The sequence below is a fragment of the Plectropomus leopardus genome, chromosome 7 (assembly GCF_008729295.1).
Source record: "Plectropomus leopardus isolate mb chromosome 7, YSFRI_Pleo_2.0, whole genome shotgun sequence".
In the NCBI taxonomy this organism is placed as follows: Eukaryota; Metazoa; Chordata; class Actinopteri; order Perciformes; family Serranidae; genus Plectropomus; species Plectropomus leopardus.
In genome coordinates this window covers 11,662,198-11,686,637 of record NC_056469.1, presented here as the reverse complement: position 1 = coordinate 11,686,637, position 24,440 = coordinate 11,662,198, and the positions used below count along the sequence as shown (strand labels likewise).

At 40.0% G+C, this 24,440-nt stretch overlaps 2 protein-coding genes and 1 long non-coding RNA gene across 4 annotated transcripts; 2 read left to right on the top strand and 1 right to left on the bottom strand.

Moving 5' to 3' along the window:
* Nucleotides 1-985: 985 nt before the first annotated feature.
* On the bottom strand, nt 986-24,440 carry LOC121945357. Its single transcript, XR_006105954.1, has 4 exons — nt 24,333-24,440; nt 21,864-21,921; nt 4,355-4,460; nt 986-1,247 (listed from the first exon to the last, which is right to left on the bottom strand). It is a non-coding gene; the product is annotated as an uncharacterized LOC121945357 (long non-coding RNA).
* On the top strand, nt 2,897-17,946 carry washc5 (WASH complex subunit 5). Of its 2 annotated transcripts, XM_042489483.1 has the most exons (29): nt 2,897-2,981; nt 3,746-4,010; nt 4,410-4,555; nt 4,978-5,062; nt 5,230-5,330; nt 5,871-6,063; nt 6,221-6,373; nt 6,561-6,674; nt 7,150-7,321; nt 7,941-8,068; nt 8,425-8,554; nt 8,947-9,059; nt 10,089-10,255; nt 10,654-10,729; nt 11,464-11,574; nt 12,066-12,206; nt 12,682-12,762; nt 12,866-12,967; nt 13,289-13,468; nt 13,626-13,750; nt 14,436-14,598; nt 14,779-14,881; nt 14,964-15,043; nt 15,244-15,347; nt 15,962-16,091; nt 16,279-16,375; nt 16,738-16,891; nt 17,061-17,148; nt 17,454-17,946. In XM_042489483.1, the coding sequence occupies exons 2-29, from the start codon at nt 3,825-3,827 to the stop codon at nt 17,508-17,510; spliced, it is 3,480 nt and encodes a 1,159-aa protein (XP_042345417.1). In that variant the 5' UTR covers nt 2,897-2,981; nt 3,746-3,824; the 3' UTR covers nt 17,511-17,946. The 2 variants fall into 2 exon arrangements, with proteins under 2 accessions (XP_042345417.1, XP_042345418.1); XM_042489484.1 differs by lacking the exon at nt 17,454-17,946 and having other exon boundaries at nt 17,004-17,076.
* Nucleotides 18,025-22,331, top strand: nsmce2 (NSE2 (MMS21) homolog, SMC5-SMC6 complex SUMO ligase). Its single transcript, XM_042489487.1, has 6 exons — nt 18,025-18,450; nt 19,260-19,369; nt 19,681-19,834; nt 20,968-21,059; nt 21,302-21,408; nt 21,907-22,331. Exons 1-6 carry the CDS (start codon nt 18,336-18,338, stop codon nt 22,016-22,018), a joined length of 690 nt encoding a protein of 229 aa, XP_042345421.1. The 5' UTR covers nt 18,025-18,335; the 3' UTR covers nt 22,019-22,331.

Sequence of the window (24,440 nt, the reverse complement as noted above, 5' to 3'; positions counted from 1 at the left end):
AGACAGAGAGCGTAGGGCAGAGTACGCATCCTGTCTTATCCCGATGAGAGAAGCCCGCTGCGTGCAGCTCTCACTTCAAGGGCCTGAAAAAGATCAATGAGGAGGAATAGCAGTGGGACTGGACTACAAATTGAGCAGCCTTTAATCACCTCACACAGTTCACAGTGGTGTGAAAGTTCCCGACATGAAAAGGTTTAATCACTTCGCCAAGCTGAATGGAGTCAACTCGCTGCTAATAAAGGGCACACAGGGCCTGAGGGGACACATGTACACAAGCGTGCATTTTGCTAATGCACCTTCACACACACATCTACGCGGACGCCCTTGTGTTTTTGCAAACACACCATCTTTTGCATAAGTGCACTAACAACTTTAAAATCGCCCACTTATAGCTGCTGACGACTTATAACAACCTCTGGTTTATCAGTCTCAGAGTCGCTCTTTGTGGAAAATGTTATCCGATTTAGGGAGTTTGTTAGCACATAAAGTAGCTCACAGGTAAGAGGCAATCATCATTTGTCAGCCAATTCAAGGGTTTCACTGACAAATGATAATTACCCGACTCAAGTCAATGGCCGCAAGGCTACTTAGGGAACAAGAACTGAGACCAGTCAATGCTCTTTATAGGCGGAGACATGAGGGTCATTTGGTCACTCTTCATTCAATGGCTAAATGAATATAAAATATGTGTTTGGAATATAAGGCTACACTAGGCTGGGATAAGATTGCATTGTGTACATTGGGAGCGCTTTACCTGCATTTGATTCATCACAAACAATCTAGCACTTCACGATAAAAAGCAAACCTCAGATGAGATTCTTCAAAGACCAATCACGATAACAAGAGGAGAAAACCCTTAAGGCACCAGAAGGTTAATAAAGAAGGTGTGCAGTAAGAGACCTCATTAGTGAAAACCTTTCATGATTCTTCCCAGGAAGCCCATATAGCTGACCCAGGTGCCGCTGAGAATGTGACCTTGGTGTGATGGTAAACGGGTAATAAATCCAGCGGCTGCTGGGACACAGTGTGTAGTTTGTGGACAGCCGGGTCAATGAGGAGGTGAGCTATGAATCTAAATTACATCCGTCCGTCTTTCTCCCATGTCCCCACTATAATATGCATTGAAATATTGGTGCTCCAGTGGCTCGGCAAGATAAGAAGCGCGTTGTTCAGGACGTTTAACGCAGCTCACCTTGCCGTATGTCTCACCCTCTGCGTCCCAGTTCCCTGTCAATCACCACTTTGCACTAATGAATGAAGCAAAAGCGTTATGAAGATAATCAGTAAATATACCCTGAAGCAGAGAATATATGCATATCAAAGATAAAAATGCAATTATAATAATGCAGCAGTGTTGTATCATTGATATGAACATTGACTGATGAGGACAGACAATCCGCTATGGCGCACGGACACGTCGGCTGGTTGAGGATTGCGATGAAACCATGCTCTGCCACACAGACAGGTGACAGGTCAAACAAACAGCTGTCTCCGTATGACTGTTATTAACCTCCGGCTCACACTGCTCAAAGGAAGTGCCTGCCAGTGTGTTAGACTTATTGGCAATAAAAGTCCAATTCAATCAGAATTTGAAGGAAACACAAGGGCTTGTGCTTATCCATCCATGTTGACCACATGTTGGTTGTCAGTTTTCTCAGCCGTGTCAGACACAGGAGGTGGTAGACTCCAGTATTTACAAGCAGGGTTCATTATTTTCATTGTATAACATTCTGATGATTAATGAGAGGTTTGCTGTTAAAGTGACGTGAAAGTCCCTCAGAGACGTACAAGAAAATACAATTTAGGGGAATACTTGTCCACTGAAGGCTACAGGATGTTTCGTTTCTTAGCTGTAGATTTATCTCTGCGGTTCTCTACAGTAGAATGGTTTAATTTCAGTTCAGGCTTGTTCTCACTTCTCCATTCCTGCAAATCACTGTATCCCCTGTGGAGCCAGAAATCTGCACTCACAGACCCTCAGTGTGGTGGAGGAACAGTGAGCCAGATAAAATGAGGATACAGTGGATCTCTGTCGCCATCTAGAGAAACATTTAGCCTACACTTAACCCTTTGATACCTGGATCGGCATCAGTTTTTAGCGTTCATATGCCTTTCACAGGCCATTTGACCCTTTAACACCTGAGCAAATTGGTTTTGAGAACATGGGGCAAAAGGCAATGATCAACTTGACAAAAAATGTCCCACCAATTGCAAGAAATTAGCTCAAGGTCACAAGAAAATGATCTAATAATTAGTTTTAAAAAAAGAGAAGAGGAATGTTAGAAAGTTATCACAAAAAATAAGAAAAAAAAAACAAAAAAATATATTTAGAAATACAATAATTTAATATTTAAACATATGTCACAAAATATAAGAAAACATGTAAAATAAACAAATAACTATTTTTCATTATCAGCACTATTCTAGGTAATTTACTTGTTTGTATGCCCCCCCCCCCCCCCCCCCCCCACAATATATATATTTATTTTTTGGGGTCACTTTTTAACAATCTTTTTGCTAATTATTGGCCAATGTCAAAGGGCTAACTGAGTTTAGGACCTGACTGCACTGTTAAAGTATAAACTCGGCTGACCCATTTTATCTTAGTGAAATGTAGTTTGCTCAGTGACTTATGTTGATTGTTAATATGTTTGAACATTAGCGGGTTAAATCACTGTAGGTAATTTAAAACTGTTTATTGAGCCACGATCGTTTCGATACAGAAGATAAAAATATTTGTTCCATACAGTAAATTAACGTTTGGTGGTGAAAGTCAAAGCACAGGGCAGGCCATACTTTGCACCGCCCTCCTCCGGCGCGCTGCGTAACCAGAATCAAACACACTCAGCGGCAGAGTCATGTGACTGGTCATGAGGAAGTAAACAGGGAAGAGAAGGTCCAAAGAGGCAAGTCTTTCTCTACAAACTAGAACTTTTGGACATCGCTCGGCTATTTTAAACAAATCACCAAGACACAGAAAAGTCAGTTTTCCACCATGTGACTGGATCGCTTCATGTGTTGTCGTCTGCAGCATCAGGGCTAATCAAAGTAGCTAGCAGGCTACATGCTAACGATAGCATGGCCATATAATAACTACACCCCTTAAATTCTTATATTTTAACAAACGATAAATATATTAAACGCTAAACGAGTGTGTTTAATTTTTTATAAATGTAGATCGTGAAATCTAGGGGTGTCAAAATGTTACAAACACATCATTAGACGTCCAAATGAGTATAACGTTAATGCTTTAAAGTAATTTAAATGCTTGTCACATAGTTTTCTGGTGAGAAAACCTCAATTCTCATGCAAAGTACTCCGATAGTGCTGTACACGTGAATGTGAATACATAAATGTAATAGCGAACAACTGTAATACTACTGTGTAATGCCATTTGATGATTTTTGCTATCAATTGAATGTAGGATCATTGGATTTAGTATTGGGTGTTTAGGCTAAATGGGTTGTACGTTTTTGATTTTTGTTTGGTCTTTTATTTTATTATAATTTAAAATATCCTGGTGAAGAGAGGTGTCTGTACCAGTCATGTGAATGCATTAATATTATTCATGCCACATTACCTAAAGATTTAAGGTTAGTGTTTAAATCGCTGCTCAAAGACCCTTAAGCAGGGATGAACTATTCTATCTGATAAAAAAAATAAAAAAAATAAAAACCTGCAACAAAAAGTCTTAAATTGAGCTACCTGTTTTCAAACATCATGTCTCTCTTTTTTTCCCCATTAGGAGTATTCAAGCAGTCAGCCAAAACACAGGGTCAAGGTGTGGCTGTTTTGTGCATCCTCCCCCTCCTCCTCCAGCCGCCATGGTGGACTTCCTGGCCGAGAACAACCTGTGCGGCCAGGCCGTCCTCAGGATAGTCTCCAGAGGAAATGCCATCATCGCTGAACTCTTGCGCCTGTCTGAGTTCATCCCAGCAGTTTTCAGACTCAAGGACAAGAGTGACCAACAGAAATACGGGGACATTATTTGTGACTTTAGCTACTTTAAGGTATGGATTGACAGGTGTTGCCAATTAGTACAGCTTGACATACAAGTGCTGTCGCAAGCTAAGTGCATGCACATTTTGTAGAAACTTGGCAGATGGGAAATACTTATTGTAATGCAGTCAATAATTAAGCCATTATTTGTGTAACTGGAAGCAAGAGGAGGTGGGAATTTTGTTGCAAGTGAAATAACTTCATAATATCAGTACTTGTTTTATAGGGAAGCTGTAGGTTTTTCTTAGAATTTAGGATATTAACATTGTAGCTCTGCGCATTATTTATTAAAACTATTTCTCTCCTATTGCAACAGCTGTTCAACAGTGTCTCCTATGTCAGGAAGTGTGTGTACCTTTTCATAAAGACACAAGCGCCGGTTGAGTATCAAGATGTTGTTTCTTCACCAGGGTCCAGAGTACTACGATGGGAAGCTGGAAGCCAAACCGGAGCTTCAGGACCTGGATGAAGAATTCAGAGAAAACAACATTGAGATTCTGTCCAGGTTCTATTTGGCTTTTGAGAGTGTCCACAAATATATAGTGGATCTTAACAGGTAAGACAGGAACGGACTCTTTACATGTGAAATGTAATCGATAGGCTATGCAATGCTGTCAGAGTATATGCAATATGTTGCTGTGAGCTTTGATTGAGGGAAAAAAAACGCATTTTGTATTTTTTGAAAAAGCTAAGTTTTTATGCTTTTTTCAAATAACAATTAATCGTTACTTTGACTAATAATTGATTAAGGAAAGTGCTTTGGATTTGCAATGCTATTTCATATTCACTTAAATTTAAGAGTAAAAGTCCAGTATCAGATAACATGTTTTGAGCTATCCTATTGAAACAAACAACAAAAACACAGTCTCTGACATTGATTTACACCTCCTCACGCTTTTTTTTTCTCCTCATTGAATCACAAAATATAATAAAGACGATATTACAAGACGGTATTATATTACTTTCTCTACTCCTCAGATATCTGGATGACCTACATGAGGGTGTTTATATTCAGCAGACCCTGGAGACTGTGCTTCTAAATGAGGATGGAAAACAGCTTTTAGTAAGTAACACAAATGCAAATCAGTTTTAATTTTGTAACATTACAGGAACAAGCTAACAATACATCTTTTAAATGTCTCTTTTTGACGAGTTCATATCAGAATAAATTAAAAACTAACTGAAAAGACACTCATGAAGTTGATTGTGCCTGTTTTCTTTTCATCCCAGTGCGAAGCTCTCTACCTTTATGGAGTCATGTTGCTGGTCATTGACCAGAAGATTGAAGGCGAGGTCAGAGAGAGGATGCTTGTTTCCTACTACAGATACAGGTGCGCCTGTGACTCACACACACACACACACACACACACACACACATTCACAACACTGTCTCGCTGAATGATGGGCTCAATGTGCCCAGTTCACTCGTCGGCCGATGATGCCTGCTCACGGTAAATTTGAGTCACTTAACATGACTCATGTGCATTCACTTCAAATGTTAGAGCGAACATTAGTGTTGGTGTATGTGGGGTCTTTTTATCTCTTGCTTTCTGCCTCTCAGTGGCAATATTATCTCTTTATGGGAATGTATTTGAAATGTGACGTGTGATCTTATTTTTTCACTCTTTTTTTTGCAGTTTTGAGACAATATCTTACACCCAAAATCTTAGTTAATTACAGGAACTGTAATGCAAGGCACAGAAGCAGGCTGAACCCAACTAAACTGGACATCTAAATGAATTATTGCAAAATGATTTAATAAGCAAATTGTGCTCTACCAATGATAATAAGGAATATCTGAATATTTTTGTGCCAAACCTAACCTCAGTCTTTAAATCACCTCCTGTTGTTTTATTGTTTCATATTTTCAGTGCTGCCCGTTCATCAGCTGACTCCAACCTGGACGACATCTGCAAGCTCCTGCGCAGCACGGGCTACTCCAGCCAGCCTGGAGCCAAACGGCCTGCCAACTACCCAGAGAGCTACTTCCACAGAGTTCCCATCAGTAACACGTTCATTAGCATGGTCATTGGGAGGCTGCGCTCGGACGACATATACAACCAAGTGAGAAACATTTGGTGAAGCATAAGTTTGAAACTTTGGTGAAAGATTTTGTTGCTTCCTATTAAATGAGTTTTTCTTTGTAACTGATGTGATGAGCCGGTTACAACCTGAGTGGCTATAGATTGTGTGAAATCACATTTCTCTTCCTGTCCACCAGGTGTCTGCGTACCCTCTACCAGAGCATCGTAGCACAGCGTTGGCTAACCAGGCAGCCATGCTGTATGTCTGCCTCTACTTCAGCCCCTCCATACTGCAAACCCAGCAGGCCAAGATGAGGGAAATAGTGGACAAGTACTTCCCTGACAACTGGGTAACACATCTGTTATTTGGTAGGATTGTTCCCTTTCCGTAGGCTTAATCTGCACCAATAAGTATATGGCAGTAGAAACAAACAGAATTTAAACAATTTTATGAAATTTGATGGCATTTACTACATTTTCTTTCATGCTTTGTCTCCATTTTTCATTGGTTTTTATTAAAGTGTTTTCTGTCTGCAGGTTATCAGCATCTACATGGGGATCACAGTGAACCTGGTGGAGGCCTGGGAACCATACAAAGCTGCCAAGATAGCTCTCAACTACACCCTTGACTCTGCTAATATCAAAGAGCAGGTATTCAAAAAAAAATTGGATTGGCTTCAATGTCACACAGTCTTCAGCATATCCAATTTACAGTCCTTCAGTGTGGCACTTTATTGTATGCAGGTCCTGATAACTGCATCTACAGAATTTGCAAGTCATCCACTGTGACTGTGCAGAATCTAAATTGAAACACTAATTAAACCAGCGACTTTACAAAGACATTTTTAAACTTGTCTTAAAAAGTTTGTAAATAGATAGTGAATGTACATGAGCTGGACTTGAAGCACGGGTACTACCTAAGAAGCACAGTGTCAAAGTCATGATGAAATCTGAAGCGATAGCTGGAGGAGGCGACCGCATAAACATTGTTTTGTGTGTCATTTTGCAGACTTTGGTGTGCTTTCTAAAGGTCTCTTGTGGAAGTAAATGAACAATTTATTTATCGTCCAAGATGAAAAATACTTTTAACCACATCTCCCAACCACCTCCGTCACTGTGTGTTTAGGCCAGTCGATATGCAGCGAGCATGGAGAGCCTGAGGCCTCAGGTGCAGCAGCTGCTGAAGGAAGGTTTCCTCAGGGAGGAAATCATCCTGGACAACATTCCCAAACTGCTCAACTGCCTGAGGGACTGCAACGTGTCTATCCGCTGGCTGATGCTGCATTCTGCAGAGTCAGGTGAGAACATTTGATTGCTTCATGTTTTTTTTTTCTTCAGCTTTGGATGGTGTACAATTGGTGTTAATTTTATTCCGAGTGACAGCACAAAAGTCCTAAAAAGTCTTAAATCTATGTTGCCTCGTGTGAATTTCAATGGAGGATATCAAGCTCAACTGAATGGAGGACTTTTGGCTGAAAGAGTCTCTTTAGATTTTTTATTACACCTGCTCATAGTCTCATCACTTCAGCAATTCTAGCTCCTGGAGAAAGTGTGGCTTCCCAAAAGCCGACCACTACCGTTTGCTTTGAGTCGGTCAAAAAGTTGAGAATTTTCATAAGATTTATACAGAATTAGTGACGATATTTGGGACAACTATCACATTTAAGAGGGATGAGCTCAATACTTGATGAACAAAATACTCATTTGGAATACTGGAAACATACGTAATTGAAGATTATTATTTGATTGTTGCTAAATAGTGAAACCAAATAAACAAAATGTCCAAAAAAAAGTATTTTGCCTCAAGCTGCAGGAACCCTGTCTTTCTAATGTGAGGTGGAAAGGTGCTTCAAACTTTGAATTTGTGACTTTAACCATTTAAAATATGTTGTGAATAAAATAGTTCTTTTCTTGCAGCCTATGATCCAAACAACAAGCGACTGCGTCAGATCAAAGACCAAGTTCTCAACGACTCCAAGTACAACCCCAAGACCCTGTTCCAGCTGCTGCTCGACACTGCTCAGTTTGAGTTCACACTCAAAGAGGTGAGAGTCTCCTCTCAGTGCGAGGCAATGTGTGGATCATAAATGTAAATGAAATTTGAAAAGCAAAAGCCAAGAGCAAATTGTTATTAATATTATGGAAAATGAACTCTAGGTTGTTAAGCTTCCCTGAAACATGCTGTGCTCCTCTCTGTGAAATTAATGCCAAAATAATTCCAAAGTCATCGAGCCAACTGTGTTTCTCCTCAGGTACGTCCGTGCTGTTGTCTATTAGCATAGGCAGCATATGGCTAGCCAGTCTATCATTAGGAGAGGACACAAATTTAATGTTCTCATTACACATCTCATCTGACTAATCCCTCCACATCCACTCAGCGTCTGTGCCGTCCCCCTTCCAGATGTTCAAGCAGATGCTATCAGAGAAGCAGATCAAATGGGAGAGCTTTAAGAAGGAGGGATCAGAGAGAATGACTGAGCTGGCCGAAGTCTTCTCCGGCGTCAAACCTCTTACCAGGGTGGAGAAAAATGGTGAGTTACACTGTTTGGATGGGAGAGGTGAAAGGATTACACACACACACACAGCAAAGAAGTGGGGCTGACTGAAGGAACCACGGCCATGCAGTGTTTCATGCTTTGAATGTCATGGATTATTTCAGTGTTGGAACACAAATACTTAACTGAGTTTGAGCTTGAAGCTGTTGAGAGAAAAATGTTAAGGCAGGAAACATAGTGGGAAAAAATGCAGCAAGGACACACGCAGAGAGAGGCGGATTAAATTTACATCAGTCATTCTCACTTCTGTAGCTGCGACTCCAACTCGAGTAGCGAGACCCATTTTTCTTAACCACCACTTGTGAAAAAATACTTTGATGACATTCTTTCTCCTCTTGTACAACACACCTTTACGTTGCTCCTCACAGAGAACTTGCAGGCCTGGTTCAGAGAAATCTCAAAGCAGATTGAGTCTTTGAACTATGAGGACTCCACAGCGGCCGGGAGGAAGACAGTTCAGCTCATTCAGGCTCTTGTGGAGGTGAGCAAGAGAAAGACTTTTCACGCTGGTTTTACATGTTCACATCAAACTGACAGTGCTGATCTTTTGACTAGGCATGGGATGATGTGAAAATTTCATGCCACAATTATCAATGTCAAAATAATTGCGATCAAAATATTATAATAAAAACCCTCAAAATATGCCCTAAAACTCTTAAAATGGCACAAAAACATACTGGAATCACTTCATCTTACATTTTGTTAAGAAACATTTGTTTATTGCATCGTATATGGGATGCTTCCTTTTTCAGTGAACACGCTTTTTCGTGGATTTTTTTTTTTTTTAAAAAAGCTAGGTTTTCCAAGTGTTTAAAATTGCATCACATCTGTTGACATGAAATACACTGATGCTTAAGATCTGTTGCATTTTTTTAGCTTGGTGTCAATGCAGCTTGTTTTTGCAGAATCACTGTTATTGTTTGTTGCTCAGCAGTCTTTCTGGGCGCTGCTGGACACGATTTCTACCATTATGCCAATGATGGAAATTCCCCACCATCACCTTAATGTGAATTCTTTTTCATATTGTTATCCACAAAAAAATCCTACATTGTCCCATCCCTACTTTGACCATACAATTTGAAATTGTTGACATTATTTAAATATTTTTTGTGTTATTTATTTTGCAGCTGAGTGATTTTATTTGATTGCCTGAGCTTTGTGCATAGAGCAGATAAGTTGATCCAAAAACAATGTATGGAAACAGTTGCAGAGCAAAATTAACTGCTATGAAATGCATATAAATTCTGTAGAGACACACCAGAGTACATAATGTTTTTTTGGCTTAGTGGCCCTCATTTCCTTCTGTCTGTCCTGCCATGGTCTGCTGTAAAATAAGAAATGGAACCAATATGATGGTGAAAATGGTTGCATAAATACACATAAACACTGGGTTATGTTTATTTATATGACCACTGATAACTTTTTTTTTTAAGCTTCAGGAAAATAAGACTACAAGGTGAGCGCCTACAATCCCTGGTTACAGATACGTGATTGTGGTGGGTTTTTTCAGGTCCAGGAGTTCCACCAGTTGGAGTCTAACCTACAGGTGTGTCAGTTCCTGGCTGACACCAGGAAGTTTCTGCACCAAATGATCCGCACCATCAATATCAAAGAAGAAGTGCTCATTACTATGCAGATAGTTGGAGACCTGTCCTACGCATGGCAGATAATTGACAGGTACGTACTTACTGGTATACATTATAGCCATACAAAATACTGATAATAAGTTGAAGAATATTATAAAGCACACATAATTTAACCAAAAAAGGAATATTTAAAAAACAGTCACACCACAGTTGAGTGCCGCATAAGTAATTTTCTGTAATATTTTATGCTTTTACTGTAATTAAGACGATTTCTTGTTAGGAGCTCTTCAGTAGCACAGACACAGTTGCAGAAGTGCCTTTTCACACTGTCAGCCAAAAAAAAAGTCTGCTTAGCTTTTTGTATAAAGCATCAAGAAGACCACAGTGCCGCTGCTGTTTTGACTTTATTGAAGTCAGTTGTGTTTATGTTTTGTCTCCACAGCAGAACTGATCTTTATTTTTTCTTTTGGCTTATGATTTATTCCACAGTTTCACATTAATTATGCAGGAGAGCATCAGAGTCAACCCATCCATGGTCACCAAACTGAGAGCGACATTTCTGAAGGTGAGGACTATGTTTGCATGATAATGAAAAAAAAATCCCATAACTTTGCCTTGATTTGAAGAATTTGCTACCTGTGATGATAAAGTTTCCATAAAAAGGCTAGCAGAGTGCCATTTGATTACACATATTTATGCGCTTCCTGTAAGCTGGGCAGGGACTTATTAAGATATTGACTGGCGTACACAGTTTGCTTTGTATTCAGACAGAATTGTTAGTCTCGAGTCAACTTGAACTCGGTGGAGTGGGCGGATGAGAAGGTCTGGCCCCTGCAAGTTTGACAGCAGCTACTAGCACTACACAGAGAACTGCCAACGGACAGTCTGCTCTCTGTTGTCGAGGACTTCTCACCACTTACACTGAGTGCACTTGCAGATTTTATCAACAAATCTGACAAGAGAGACAACCATGATAAATTAATTTTTGGAATAAGGCCTTACATGTTAATGCTGAGACGTGAAACTGGCAGCACTGCTGGTGAAGTTGAGAGCATCTAGTTGGATGCAAATCTAATGTGCACCCCTGAGGGAAGGATCAGTCATTTATGGGGTTTTTTCTTATTATTTTAAAGGAAATTACAAAGTCTGTTGAGAACAACTACTAAACTACTGTCTTTGTCATTGTTAGGCCAGATGCAAGTGTATAGGTGATGATCAGCAAAAGACATGTTAAAAAAAATTCTGATTTCACTGGACCTTTAAAAGAATTATTTTGTCTGTGTGTGTTCGTGTGACCAGCTGGCGTCTGCGTTGGACCTTCCATTGCTGCGAATCAACCAGGCCAACAGCGCTGACCTGCTCAGTGTCTCACAGTTCTACTCCGGAGAGTTGGTGGCTTATGTCAGAAAGGTACAACACATTCAATTCATGTTTTTACCTACAACTTTTCAAAAGTCAGTCCTGCATCTGATAAGCAGAAAGGACGTTTCCTTTGGCGCTCACAAATGAACATGGTCTTAAATGGTTGCACAACATTAACAAATGAGCTCTGCATGCTGTAAATGATTGTTTGGTAGCTGCAGTACCACCTGCAGCCATGATTAATGTTTCCACCACCATCTGTTTGGCAAATTTACCCGAAAACAGCTACTTAGTGGATGTGTACCTTAAGATACTGTTACCTTCTGGTTTCATCAGCCACACGCCATGTTATATTATGCTAGAGGATTTGCTCCTACTAGCTGTACACACGATTTTTCATCTACAGCATGGAGTGCCATCTGCTTTTGAAGACTAATCTCAACTCTTCTGTCTTCAAAAAAAAAAAAAAAACTCTGAGGGGTAAGGTATTAAATTCATGTTGGTGCTCAAATTGGGTATTTTATCCTCTTTTTTTCCAGGTGCTGCAGATCATCCCAGAGAGCATGTTCACCTCTCTGGCTAAGATCATCAAGCTTCAGATCCATGACATCATGGAAGTGCCTACACGGCTAGATAAGGACAAGCTGAAGGACTACTCTCAACTCGGGGCTCGTTATGAAGTAAAACGACTGTTCACTTTATAATGTGCATGTAGCTCTTGCAGTGTTGTTCACACTGTCATTAAAGCAATGAAATCAATCATTATATATCAGATTGACAGAGAGGCTTCATGTTGTCCTGTTTAGATGTCAACTTGTCTTTTGTTTGTGAGTCTGAGGCAGTCACACTAGCTACATTTCTGAAGATTTCTTTGAAACTGACTCGCTGCTTTGGATGTGAATACAAATTAGACAAAAAAAGGCTCAGGGACTTACTTAAAATGCATTAATTAGAATTTGCTAGACTAGAAATTTTGTCAAATGCCTCAAAATCAAGTGTTTAACTTTTGGCCAGAATATATATGCAGTTCAAGTACCGTGTCTGCTGGCTTTCATGTCTCATCACACTAATTTGTTTTGAAATTTCTGTCTTTAGATGATCCTGATATTTTGACATTTATGTGCCCTTAAATCCATCTTCTTTATGTGATCACAGGTGGCTAAACTCACCCACGACATCTCCATTTTCACTGAGGGGATCCTGATGATGAAGACCACCCTAGTTGGGATCATTAAGGTAGATGGTGTGATAGTTATTTTGAATTCTCAAAAATGTTTCAACTTTTAATTGTAGCATAATTATAGAATATTAAAACACAATTGCCTCAACATGCATTTAGGTGGATCCTAAGCAGCTGCTGGAGGACAGCATCAGGAAGGAGCTGGTGAAGAGGGTAGCTTATGCTCTGCACAAAGGATTGATCTTCAACCCCAAAGCTAAGGTCAGACTTCAGATCTGCTGTCTGTTGATCGCTAAATATTTTTAAATTTGGATTTTATAGTGCATTATCAAGTTTCTGACATATTTGGCATATGTCACAGAATCCACTGAATTAGTAATAGTGGAAAAGCTTCTCATTTTAAATTTTTTTTTCAATTATCAATTTACAATTAGAGGATTTCGCTACATTACAACTTAAAACTACAAACAAACTTCTAGCTCATTATATTGTATTTAAAAAAATTAACTAATGTCCATGCCCCGTGCGAATCAAGGAATAAGAGCAATGAAAAATTAAAATAGGAATCTTCTGCTCTCTCAGCCAAGTGAACTGATGCCCAAGTTGAAGGAGATGGCAGCCACCATGGACGGGTTCTACAGGTCGTTTGAGTACATTCAGGACTACGTCAGCATATATGGCCTTAAAATCTGGCAGGAGGAAGTGTCCCGTATCATCAACTACAATGTGGAACAGGAATGCAACAGCTTCCTCAGAGCCAAGGTCAGGCTCAACACAGGAGCATACCTCTAACTGTCTCTGAATAGTGCGTCAACATCAGTTAGTCTCTCTGTAATCAACAAGACGTGCTCTGCTTGCTCTGGTCTGTTAATCAGTAGCAGGAGATGATTGATCAATTCTTTATCTTGCTTCCAATCAGATCCAGGACTGGCAGAGTGTGCACCAGTCCACCCACATCCCCATCCCCAAATTTCCTTCTGTGGATGAGTCTGCCACCTTCATTGGTCGTCTCTGCAGAGAGATCCTCCGGATCACTGATCCCAAGTATGTCTCCTCAAATATAACAGTGAAACTGAAAAAGAACAGTTTTCGAAATCCTTTTAAAGGAATACGTCACCCCCCAAAAGATATTTTTTACAATATATATATTATTCCCCCCATTATGTTGAAATTTGTCAAGAAAACTTTGTTTCTCTCAAGTGCCTCTGCGATGAATGAAGATTCCAAAAACAGAGAAAATTGTTAAAGAGATGAAGTCGCGGGAATGCGCTCAACAACAGCAAAACTAAATCAAAACATCCATTTACAAATTCTCACACAAGTCCTGCAGGATACTCCAAGTCTCATTTATCCAGTCATATGCTCAGCACTTTCCAAACAGACAGCCCTGTCTGACGGAGAACTGAACGTAAAGTAAAACTTCTCTATGCTCTCCTCTTCTGAGCCACACTTCACTGAAAACAAACCTCTCCAAACACAGTTTCGCCTGGTCTACTACTACCTCAATCAGTAGTTTGTTTGTGTTGATGAATACGAACCAGCTCTTTAAAACACCAAAGTCACACAATGAGGCAAACAAACTAAAAGAAATATTTCTTTAAGTGTTTTTCTGTGTCAGAATACCTGAGCTTTAATCAGAAAGATGGAGATACAAGCTTTGGTTGTATTTCTGGATGCTGAATCTTACAGTCTTTAAAAGCTCTCTGATTAACATTGGACCTTTTTCCAGGGTGACATGCTACATCGACCAGATGAACACCTGGTACGACCTGAGGAGCCACCAGGAGGTCACCAACAACAGGCTGTTCTCTGAGATTCAGAGCACCCTGGGTACATTTGGCCTTAATGGACTCGACCGCTTGCTCTGCTTCATGATTGTCAAGGAACTTCAGGTAATTTTTATTTAATAAAACAACAAATTATCAGGCTGTGCGACAAAGCTGCTAAAAGACTCTTTCTGGTCACAAATTATAATGAATCCAGATGTATAAGAACTTAAATGGTATCTTCAGTACACAAAGTATGCATATATTAATATATTTGCATCATTAAGAATGTGTTACTTCCATCAGAACTTCCTGATATTGCTTCAGAGGAACATCCTGAGGGACAAAGCTGTGGTGGATGTTTTCAAAGCCATGCTGGGGGCTGTCAACCCAGTGCAGGGCATCGTGGGTAGGTATTCATTTCAGAAATCTTACAGCGAGCAAGGTTTTTTTTTAATTTCTTGACAGGAATCTTTTTTTTTGTGCAACAGGTAATGCCAGCAAAGTGTACGCCAGTGCTGTGGCCAAAACTCAAAAGATCTGGGGTGCATACCTGGAGGCCATCATGAAGGTCCTGATCTATGATATACTCTAATGATGTGAATAGAAAAAATAATTACTGATAACTTAAGTCTAGATGCACTGATGCTTTGAAGATGACTTATGAGCTAAAATGTGTTTGACCCCCTCCATCCTGTCTTTCCACACCACTCCATCTAAGTAAAGTCGCCATGCTGCAGAAATAACTTTAAATAAATGTGTTTGTTGTAGGTTGGTCAGATGCAGATCCTCAGACAGCAGATTGCTAACGAGCTGAACTACTCCTGCAAGTTTGACTCCAAACACCTGGCTGCTGCCCTGGAAAACCTCAACAAGTCAGTAGAGTCTCATTACTTTGGAGCGTGCAGTGCTTCCTTTCTAATGTTTGTTTCTACTTGTGTCACATTATTATAATTATTATTGTGTTTAATTGCAAGTATTGCATTTTTTTCATTATCATGGAAAGATACTTATAAGTGTTGTATGTTGCTTATATTTACGGCCTTTAGCCTCACGATACATGTATTCAGTGCAGTATAGAAATGTTTCATTATTATCAATTTTACTAAGTACTAGTAGTTTGTTAATAACTTAAAATAATGCGCTTGCTGTTTTGTTTAAGAGGAAAACGTGCTCAGCAGCGCCCACTAGCTCACCTGGTAGAGCGGGTGGCCCATGTACAAAAGCTATGTCCTTGCCACAACGGCTGTGGGTTCGATTCCAGCCTGCGGCCTTTTGCTGCATGTCATCCTCTCTCTCTCTGCTCCTTTCACTCTGTATGTTCTCCTGTCTAATAAAGGGGGGGAAATCTTTATAAAACATGTGCTCTAACAATGCCTGATTGAAAATGAAGCACAAGCACCAGTTAATAAACGAATATCGCTCTAATTCAAACCTCAAACTCCTTTATTTATCTACCATACGTTAACTCTTATTGTACCCTGTCCAGGTCTCTGCTGGCCGACATCGAAGCTCACTACCAGGATCCATCGCTGCCCTACCCTAAAGAGGACAACACTCTCCTGTATGACATCACTGCCTACCTGGAGGCTGCCGGCATTCACAACCCACTCAACAAGGTCTGCAGATTATGGGTGTCGCTCCCCACACAATGTGATCGGAGTTTGACGAATAATTATTGATTTTCTGAAACCATCTCAAACTGAAGCCAAAGCCACCTGTGTTTCTTCACTCTCTCTGTTTTCTGCTTTGTGTGGTTATGCATTGCAAAACACTGACTATCTGTCTTCCGTTTTTTTCTCACAGATCTACATCACCACAAAGCGCCTACCTTACTTTCCCATCATCAACTTCCTGTTTGTTATTGCACAGCTGCCTAAACTTCAGTACAGCAAAAACCAAGGCAAGTTTTTTTTTTCTTCAGTTTACCACATCAGAGTTTTCATCATACTATGGTTGATGTGTTATTAAGTTGCACAATTGTGACTGTAACAGGTCAAACCAGTGTGTCAACATGGTTTCACAACCGTTACTGGCTGCTCTGTCTCTTATAGTTTGGCTATAGTTTTTTCTTACTGTATTTAGCACACATACAGCATTCCTCTGGGAAATGTAGAAAGTCACTGATTGGGCCAAGAAGGTTTAAGGATTGTGAACACACCAGATTCTTTGAGAAACGATGAGATGGACCTTGTGCTAGAGTTGGTATATAAGGCTTCATCCACGTGTCAGTGACCACACGACTGATGTCTTGTGTTTTCCCAGGAATGACCTGCAGGAAAGCCACAGATCCAGTTGACTGGCCTCCACTAGTGCTCGGCATGCTCACCCTGCTCAAGCAGTTTCACTCAAGATACACACACCAGTTCTTGGCTCTCATTGGTCAGTTCATCCGCTCTATCATGGAGCAATGCACAAGGTAACAAACAAATTTCAATGCTTTGGGAAGGAAAATAACACAACACTTCTCTGTAGTTTTATGAAAAAATATTGTTTCTGTTTTTGTTTGCTTGTTCTGAATAATATGAAAGGTATCCTGTTATGGCTTCATGAACTCATCCTTGAGTTTCCATTTCACCCCATCATAGTCAAAAGATCCCTGACATGCCTTCTGATGTGGTGGGAGCTCTGATGTTTCTGGAAGACTATGTGAAGTACACAAAACTGTCACGCAAGGTAGGACAACATTGGCCTTAGTAATGCTGCTAGTAATGTTGCTAGTAATGTTCTAAAATGTGGAAAAAGTTAGTGTTAGGGAAGCCTGAGCATTACATTTTGATTATTGTACTCTTGTACGCAACTATATTGTTACACAGTAAGATGCAATATCTTTTAGCTGCAGGGAATGGTAAATCATATAGCATCATGCCCTGAATGAGACACAACTATAAACATTTTTCAGGCACTATTTTTTGCATTTTTACCGTATGTAGTGTGGGATAATAACATACATTTCTCTTTATTTTCTCTGCATTCTTAAGGTGGCTGAAGCCCATGTGCCCAGTTTCATTTTTGATGAGTTCAGAACAATACTGTGAAGATCTGGAGGAGCATTTCATCAGAGTTATGCCACATGGCTTTATTCATTGTAGACATTTTAACTTATCATAGTATGAAAAGCACAGGTGTTACTAATAACATCAATGGCTATGTTCTATTGATGTGTTCCAGTGCGCCAAGACTGTATGACAAGTAACCAGCACAATACCAAGACCCTGAAATTTAAGCAGCTAAAATGAGTTTAGCCTCAATTCATTTTATTGATTACACCAGTGCTTCAATGTCTACCATGAAAAAAGCCTTTTGAAGTGTTTACTTACACATTTCATTGACCATAAATGTCTTAATAATGCACTAATAATTGATTGTACATAGATGTAGAATTTGAATACCCAGTGACTTAACTCGTCAACTTTGTGTATTGTCACTTTGTGCCATTTTCAAATGAAATTCATAAATAAAAGTTCATAAAAATGTGTTGTTTTTTTCTCTTCATCCCCCATTGGTCAAGGCTTTTACTTTGAAAAAGAAACCCGGAAGTTAGACCTAAGCCACCAGCCCAGCCACGGCTGTACTTCTCTGCAGTTTCCGCGGGTGATTTGCTAATTTTCCTGTAGCTAATGTCTTTCCCTCTTGGTTGTTATCCTCATTATCGCATTAATAAACAAACTTGATGCAGATTTTGACACTGCAACTTCAAATTCAAACAGTAGCTCGTCAGTTAGCTAGCTAAGCTAACCAAATCGTGAGCAGGTAACGTTAACTTTAGCAAGCTCGGCTAACGTAAGTTATCGGTCGTTAGATTAAGTCAGGGTTATGTTTATAGTGTCTCTGTTCACGGAGGATAAAAGATACCGATCCCAATGTCTCTTAGTGCCGTTCACGGAACACTGTCGAGCCTGAAGTCATGTCAGGCAGACCTCGGGACAGGGATGGACATAGTGACAGATGTGGCTATGGACCTGGCGGAAGCTCAGGGTAAATATTACAGTCACTCTCAGTATGCTTGTCCCCCACACTTGTCTTTCTGGACTTTTTTCAGTCTATGATTTATCCTTTGCGGCTAACTTAAACCCACAAAATAACTTGGGGATGGGATGATACCGGGATAACAGGTTATGATAGTACTAGTGATTGAATTCGTTTATTTCCAGTTTGCTTACTCAAGTAACGTTACAGTAACGTTAGTTGAGTGGCTTTATATAAAGTAAGTTACTTGTACTTTAGCGTTACTATGGTATTTTCCATTTTATGCTACTTTACACTGTAAAAAGTAGTTTGAATAGCTACGTCTGGACGAACTAACGTTACAACATTGAGTATGTTACCACTAACGTTACATGCATCAGTTATTACAATCCAATAATAAAATATTTGTGATGTTTTTGTTTTTGCACAATCTAAAAAACAATGGGATTATTTGAGGCCTCCATGTAAAATCAAGGTTAAAATTCCAGTGTTATAAGAAAGACAAAAGTTCATAGAGGATAGAATGACAACTTAAAGGTGATGGCAAACTAATAACAGAATATGACAATACTAAAAACTCATTTAAAATAGTAAATGTGATTGTGTAATGTGTATGAAAATGTGCATGTCAGTGTAATATTAAACTTGCACAGGTCGTTCTGCACCATGAATGCTTATACTTCTAATACATCTGTTTTTAATTCTTCAGTTTGTTTTTTTGTAAATAAGATTTAAATGCAATAACTACACATAATGGAGTGTTTTTGATAGTAGTAAGTAAATGATCTGAATGCTTTTTCCATGTGGTTTCATTACAGATGAAGAGATGAACCCTGGCATTAAAGAGATGGAGGCCATGATTCTGGAGTGTGCCAAGCTGGACAGGGAGATTAACTACTTTGTCGGAGTTGTGCAAAAAGTCACAGAGGTGAGAGCAACCTGAATAGTCTAATCACATAAGTGGAAAGCATCCTTTCCCCTAATACTAAATATACAGGTCAACCTCAAGATGCATTACTCGCATAAGGGCTTAGGTGTACAAAAAGCAGCATATAGATGATTGGTTCTTTGGAAGGTCATTCAGCACTTATGCTGGCTCATGCTATGATGTGTACACCCAGCAATTTTTGGAGTGGCAAGTCTTAATGTCAAGGTGTTCTGAATGTCAAAGAAAGCATTGAATTTGACTGTAATTTTAAAGGTCAAGTAAAAAAGCCCAATCTGCTTCAATCTCTGTAGGATACCGCACAGCAGCCAGAGGCCATGTTCAGCCTGTCTGCCAAAGTGAAGGAGCAGTTCACAGAGGGAATAGCCAGGCTCTCTGATGCAGATCTACAGAATCACCAGAAAGTAGTGGCCTTCAAGGAGAGCATCAAGAGTGCTCTCAACCAAGGTAAGGCCAAGAAATAAAGGAGAAACCTTCTGAATTTATGCTCTGTTCGACTCAATGCAATGTATTTAGGGTTTATAATAGACTTTGATAATAGCTGTGCTTGCAGGAGGGCTTCTCAGCCAAGGAGAGAGAGAAATCTTGGGATGTGTCCTTTTTTTTAAGGATAATTAGCGTAATTTAAAACACACAACTCCCTTTGTTTACTGATAAATAATTATGCTTGCCTGTCACCCTGTAGCGGTTATTTTCTGCTTTTTAATTGCTGTCCTTATTACAACCTGTATTAAAAACGTGGCCACACACAGACAATGCCACATATTTAGCTTCTCTGTAGACACTATAAGTGAACTTGCTGCTGCGGCAATGTTATTTTCCCAGTCTGATTACAAGTCCCAAAAGTTACATTGTGTGAGAAAACATATTTCAAGGTGATTATATGAGATAATTTCATATGCAGGCAGTCCACATATTCTGTTGTATTCTGTGAAGCCTTAACCCATCGATCCTCATTATTGATTACTGAGTGAGGGCCAAATGACCTCATATTCTTACTGAGAGATAAGCTCACATATTCTACAGAAATTAGAATATGCACTACTGCCTGGGCCACTGCATCACTGCCTGGAAGAGTTTAAGGAGGCATCATGAGTGTTTTTAATAATTCCAGTCCAAGATGTCTAGTCAATAGCTGCAGCTGCGCTGGGGGAATTATACGTGGGCTAAAAACAGAGATTGCTTTATGTGTGGGTGGGTATTTCTTGCTCCTCCTCTCATCCATCGATCTAATCTGATCAGCCCTGAACCATTAACAGATCAATTATCCACCCTACATGGAACAAACAAAACAAAAAAACAACAACCCACAAAAAAACTCTGAATTTAGAGAGGGGACACATAGAGATTTGAAAGACAAACCTAACACCCCACATACTCTCTAATTCTGTGGAAACGCTGTCTTGCATTCGATAACATGTAGAATTACCTCTAGATTTATGACCTCCTAAGTGGGACATGTTGCTGTATCCCATTAAGTCCCACCCTTGCCTAATCTTCTGCCATCTTGTCATCCAGTCCATCAGTTACTACTGTGATTGGACGTTTGGAAGCTAACTGTATGTATGTTGCGTTTTCAGCCAACCAAGAGTCAGCACAGAACACGGAGGAACTCGATGAGGACATTGCTGTTACGCAGAGCCAAGTCAACTACATCTGCCCACTCACACAGGTACATTACTCCAGCCTGTCGATGTGTTATTTTACAAATGTACATATTCCAATTGAATGCTTTTTTTTTTTTATTTTAACAGATTTCCATCTTAATACAGCTCTACCTAATTTCTGTCAGTAATATATTAGTTTTAGTTTGGGCAGAATGCCAAAAACCACCTTGATGTGAGCTTTCAGAGGCTAAATTGTGTTTCTGCTCTGTGTTTCATTATGTAACACCACTGTGAATTTGTATTCAAGGAGGAAATGGTGAACCCGATGAAGAATAAGAAGTGTAACCACCACTATGATGAAGGAGCCATACTGGGCCTGATCAAAACAAAACAAAGCCAGAAAAAGAAATGCCGGTAAGACGCTCTCCCTTGGAGGACAGTTGGAAAGTTGAGTCAGGTTTTGCAGCGGTAAACAACCTGGCGGGCTGGTGTGGTGGGACCAACAGTCTGCCTTAATTCACATTTTCTTTATTATACCGCTTTGATGTCGGAATGAAATTAAATGTGGCGGCTCCTAAAGGAACACCGCTGAAATCCCAGTCCCCGTCCGTGTTGTTGTCAAAGAAAGCTGCCTATTGTCTTGAGTCCTGACTGCGGTCACTGTGCACACCTTACATGCTCAATTATAGCAGCGATACTCAAGACGACCCCATTGTGATTAGGTGTATGACTGATGAAATAATGTTGTACTGGTAGGCACACTTTATCCTCATCCTCCCTGAAGTGTCTGTCAGTGTCAATGCAGAGATTTTTACACACATTCTTGCTCATGTTTGTGTGAAGTTGCATATGTTTTTGTGTTGAGGTACCTCATAAGCGTGTTAAGTTTCCCACTTCTTCTCTGTCCTCTAGCTGTCCTGTGGTGGGCTGTGGGAACACAGATGTGAAACAGTCAGATTTGATTCCTGACCAGATGCTGAGGAGAAAGATCCAGAGCCAAAAGAGAAACAGCAACCGGACGTAGTACGCTACATTTTCCTTCAGCATGAAAAACCAGTGCCTTTGTTATTATTTGTCTATCAAGAAAGAAATGTGTTAGTGGCAGAATTTTGAAGACAGTTTCTTTCATTAGTATTAATATTGTTAACATTTTGCCTGTGTTCGTGGATTTTTTTTTCAAAGAGTTGTACCTCAGGACAACTCTACTATCTGGTTGAATTTGAATTTTTTTTTTTTTTAAGTGATGACTTGTTTTTAATTTTTCAGATGGAGCATCTTTTCATGGTACTCCAGTCCTGTTGAATGTAAATAAAAGCTGCAGCTTCCTTTCTCATAAATGTATGCTACCAAACTTGTATTTGTAAATGGGAGCTTGGGTAGATAGTTTTTTAGTTATCTTTACATGATGCAGTAAGTTGACAGAACCACAAGAGAGCAGTGTCTGCATGAGGACACTTGATTTATGTTCAGAAATTAATTTTTCATCCCTGGATTATAAATTCACAGCTCCAGGTTTGATTAAGAGCTTTTTATTAGTAGAGTTGTGACTGCTACTGGCAACTATAAATACAGGAAGTGCTCATTTATCTTCAGGTTAGTGAGCATAATAAGCAAAGTATTAGTACCTTACATACTATCTATGATACTAGATAAACTACTATCTGAAGTGTTGAATGAGATGGTTTCTTGTAGATAACTGAAGTATTCTACTGGAGATACTAAATGAATTTACTCAACAATGAAAAACAGGCATAAACAAACCATTCTTAAACATCTGCAGGAATGCACTCAATATGATTTAAATCTTTCCCTTCCTGCCGCTCTGGCTTCTTGTGAAGGGTCTTTGTTCCAAAGAGAAACAAACAAAGGCTTGTGTTGAGATGAAACTAGGTGAAGCTAATCTTTTAATAAACTTGCATCAGGCATTTTCAAAAATCCCTAATTTCTCTTCCCCTCCAAAGAGTGCGTCACGCAGCCCTAAGAGCATTTCGCCAATGAAGATATTAACTGGCAACAAATGATCTCGGATGTTGACTCATTCATTTCTCCACTCTACTTCACTTTGAATTGCCATTCTGCAAATCTAATCTTGTTTACCGCACAACATGGGAAGTCACAGGTAATTTCACAACAAGGGTTCAATTTGTGGAAAGTGCACGCAAACAGCATTCGTCATATCACAGGCAGAGCCCGTAAACTGTTTCTTTGGAGAAAGACAGCATAAATATCTTAAGAAATTCAATCACAATACTGTACAGATATGCAGTGCTGGGGTAAAAAAAAACAACCAATCAATTCCCCATAGATGTTTGTTTTCTTCTGGTTGTGTTTGATCTGGAATTCACATTCATCTGTTCAAACGCTCCAAGAAGTAGGTGTAATGGCTGCCTGAGACACTGTAAGCCTCGATATTCTGGCTTGTCCAAGGACGATTTTACCTTTTGGCAGGAAGTGAACATAGTCTCACTTCCTGGCACAGGAGTCCTGGCCGGGGCAACGCCAGAGCTGGAAGGAGCGGGAGGAGAACAGCAGGGCTCAGATCAGACCGGTACTCCAAGATTCTGACTGGATCCAGGTGTCATGCTTTTCTCCCAAAACTTTTTTTTTTTTTTTTTAAATATTTTTTTGGCTTTTTCCACCTTTATTTGATAGGACAGAGTTTACGTGTGAAAGGGGGAGAGAGAGGGGGCGACATGCAGCAAAAGGCCAAGGCCGGAGTCCAACCCACGGCCGCTGCGGCAAGGACTCAGCCTCTGTACATGGGGCGCCCGCTCTATCCACTAAACCGCCAACGCCCCTCCCTCTGCTGTTTGAGGATGACTCCAAACACTTTGATCCACCTATAAAAAAAAGCTATCGACACACTGCACCCATGACCTTGGCCTCTGATGTGAATAAATTCCTTTAGACCCCAGTTACATTGTGTTAAAGACAGCAAGTTATTAAGTACTGTGAAAAGTACACAACAACACTCTATTGTACTTGATGTAACACTACTACTTGAACGATTATACTGCATTAGGATTCGTGTGTTCCTGCTCATAAATCGCAAACTTGAATTATGCCCTTTTCCCTATTATTTTCGCATGTCACAGCAGGAAAAGCTCAGGTGTAAATAAAGTGAACGATGGCTGCATTTTATTCAGCTGCCTCAGTTTCAGGGTCCTGCTATTGTTCCTGCCGGCTTGCTGTCACACTGTTGTGACTTACTGGGACATTTGAAGAGACAGAGCTATTGTTAATGTTAATTAAACACCCGTGCCTTTCCTGCTATGACAGGTCAACATTTCTGCTGTAAAAAAAGGGACTCTGTAAAGTTTTAAAGGGTAGTAGCTCACCCGAAGGAGCAGGTGCCTCATGTACCGAGGCTGTGTCCTTCCTGCAGCGGCTGCGGGTTCAGTTTCAGCCTGTGGCCCCTTGTTGAACATCATCTCCTGTCTCCTGTC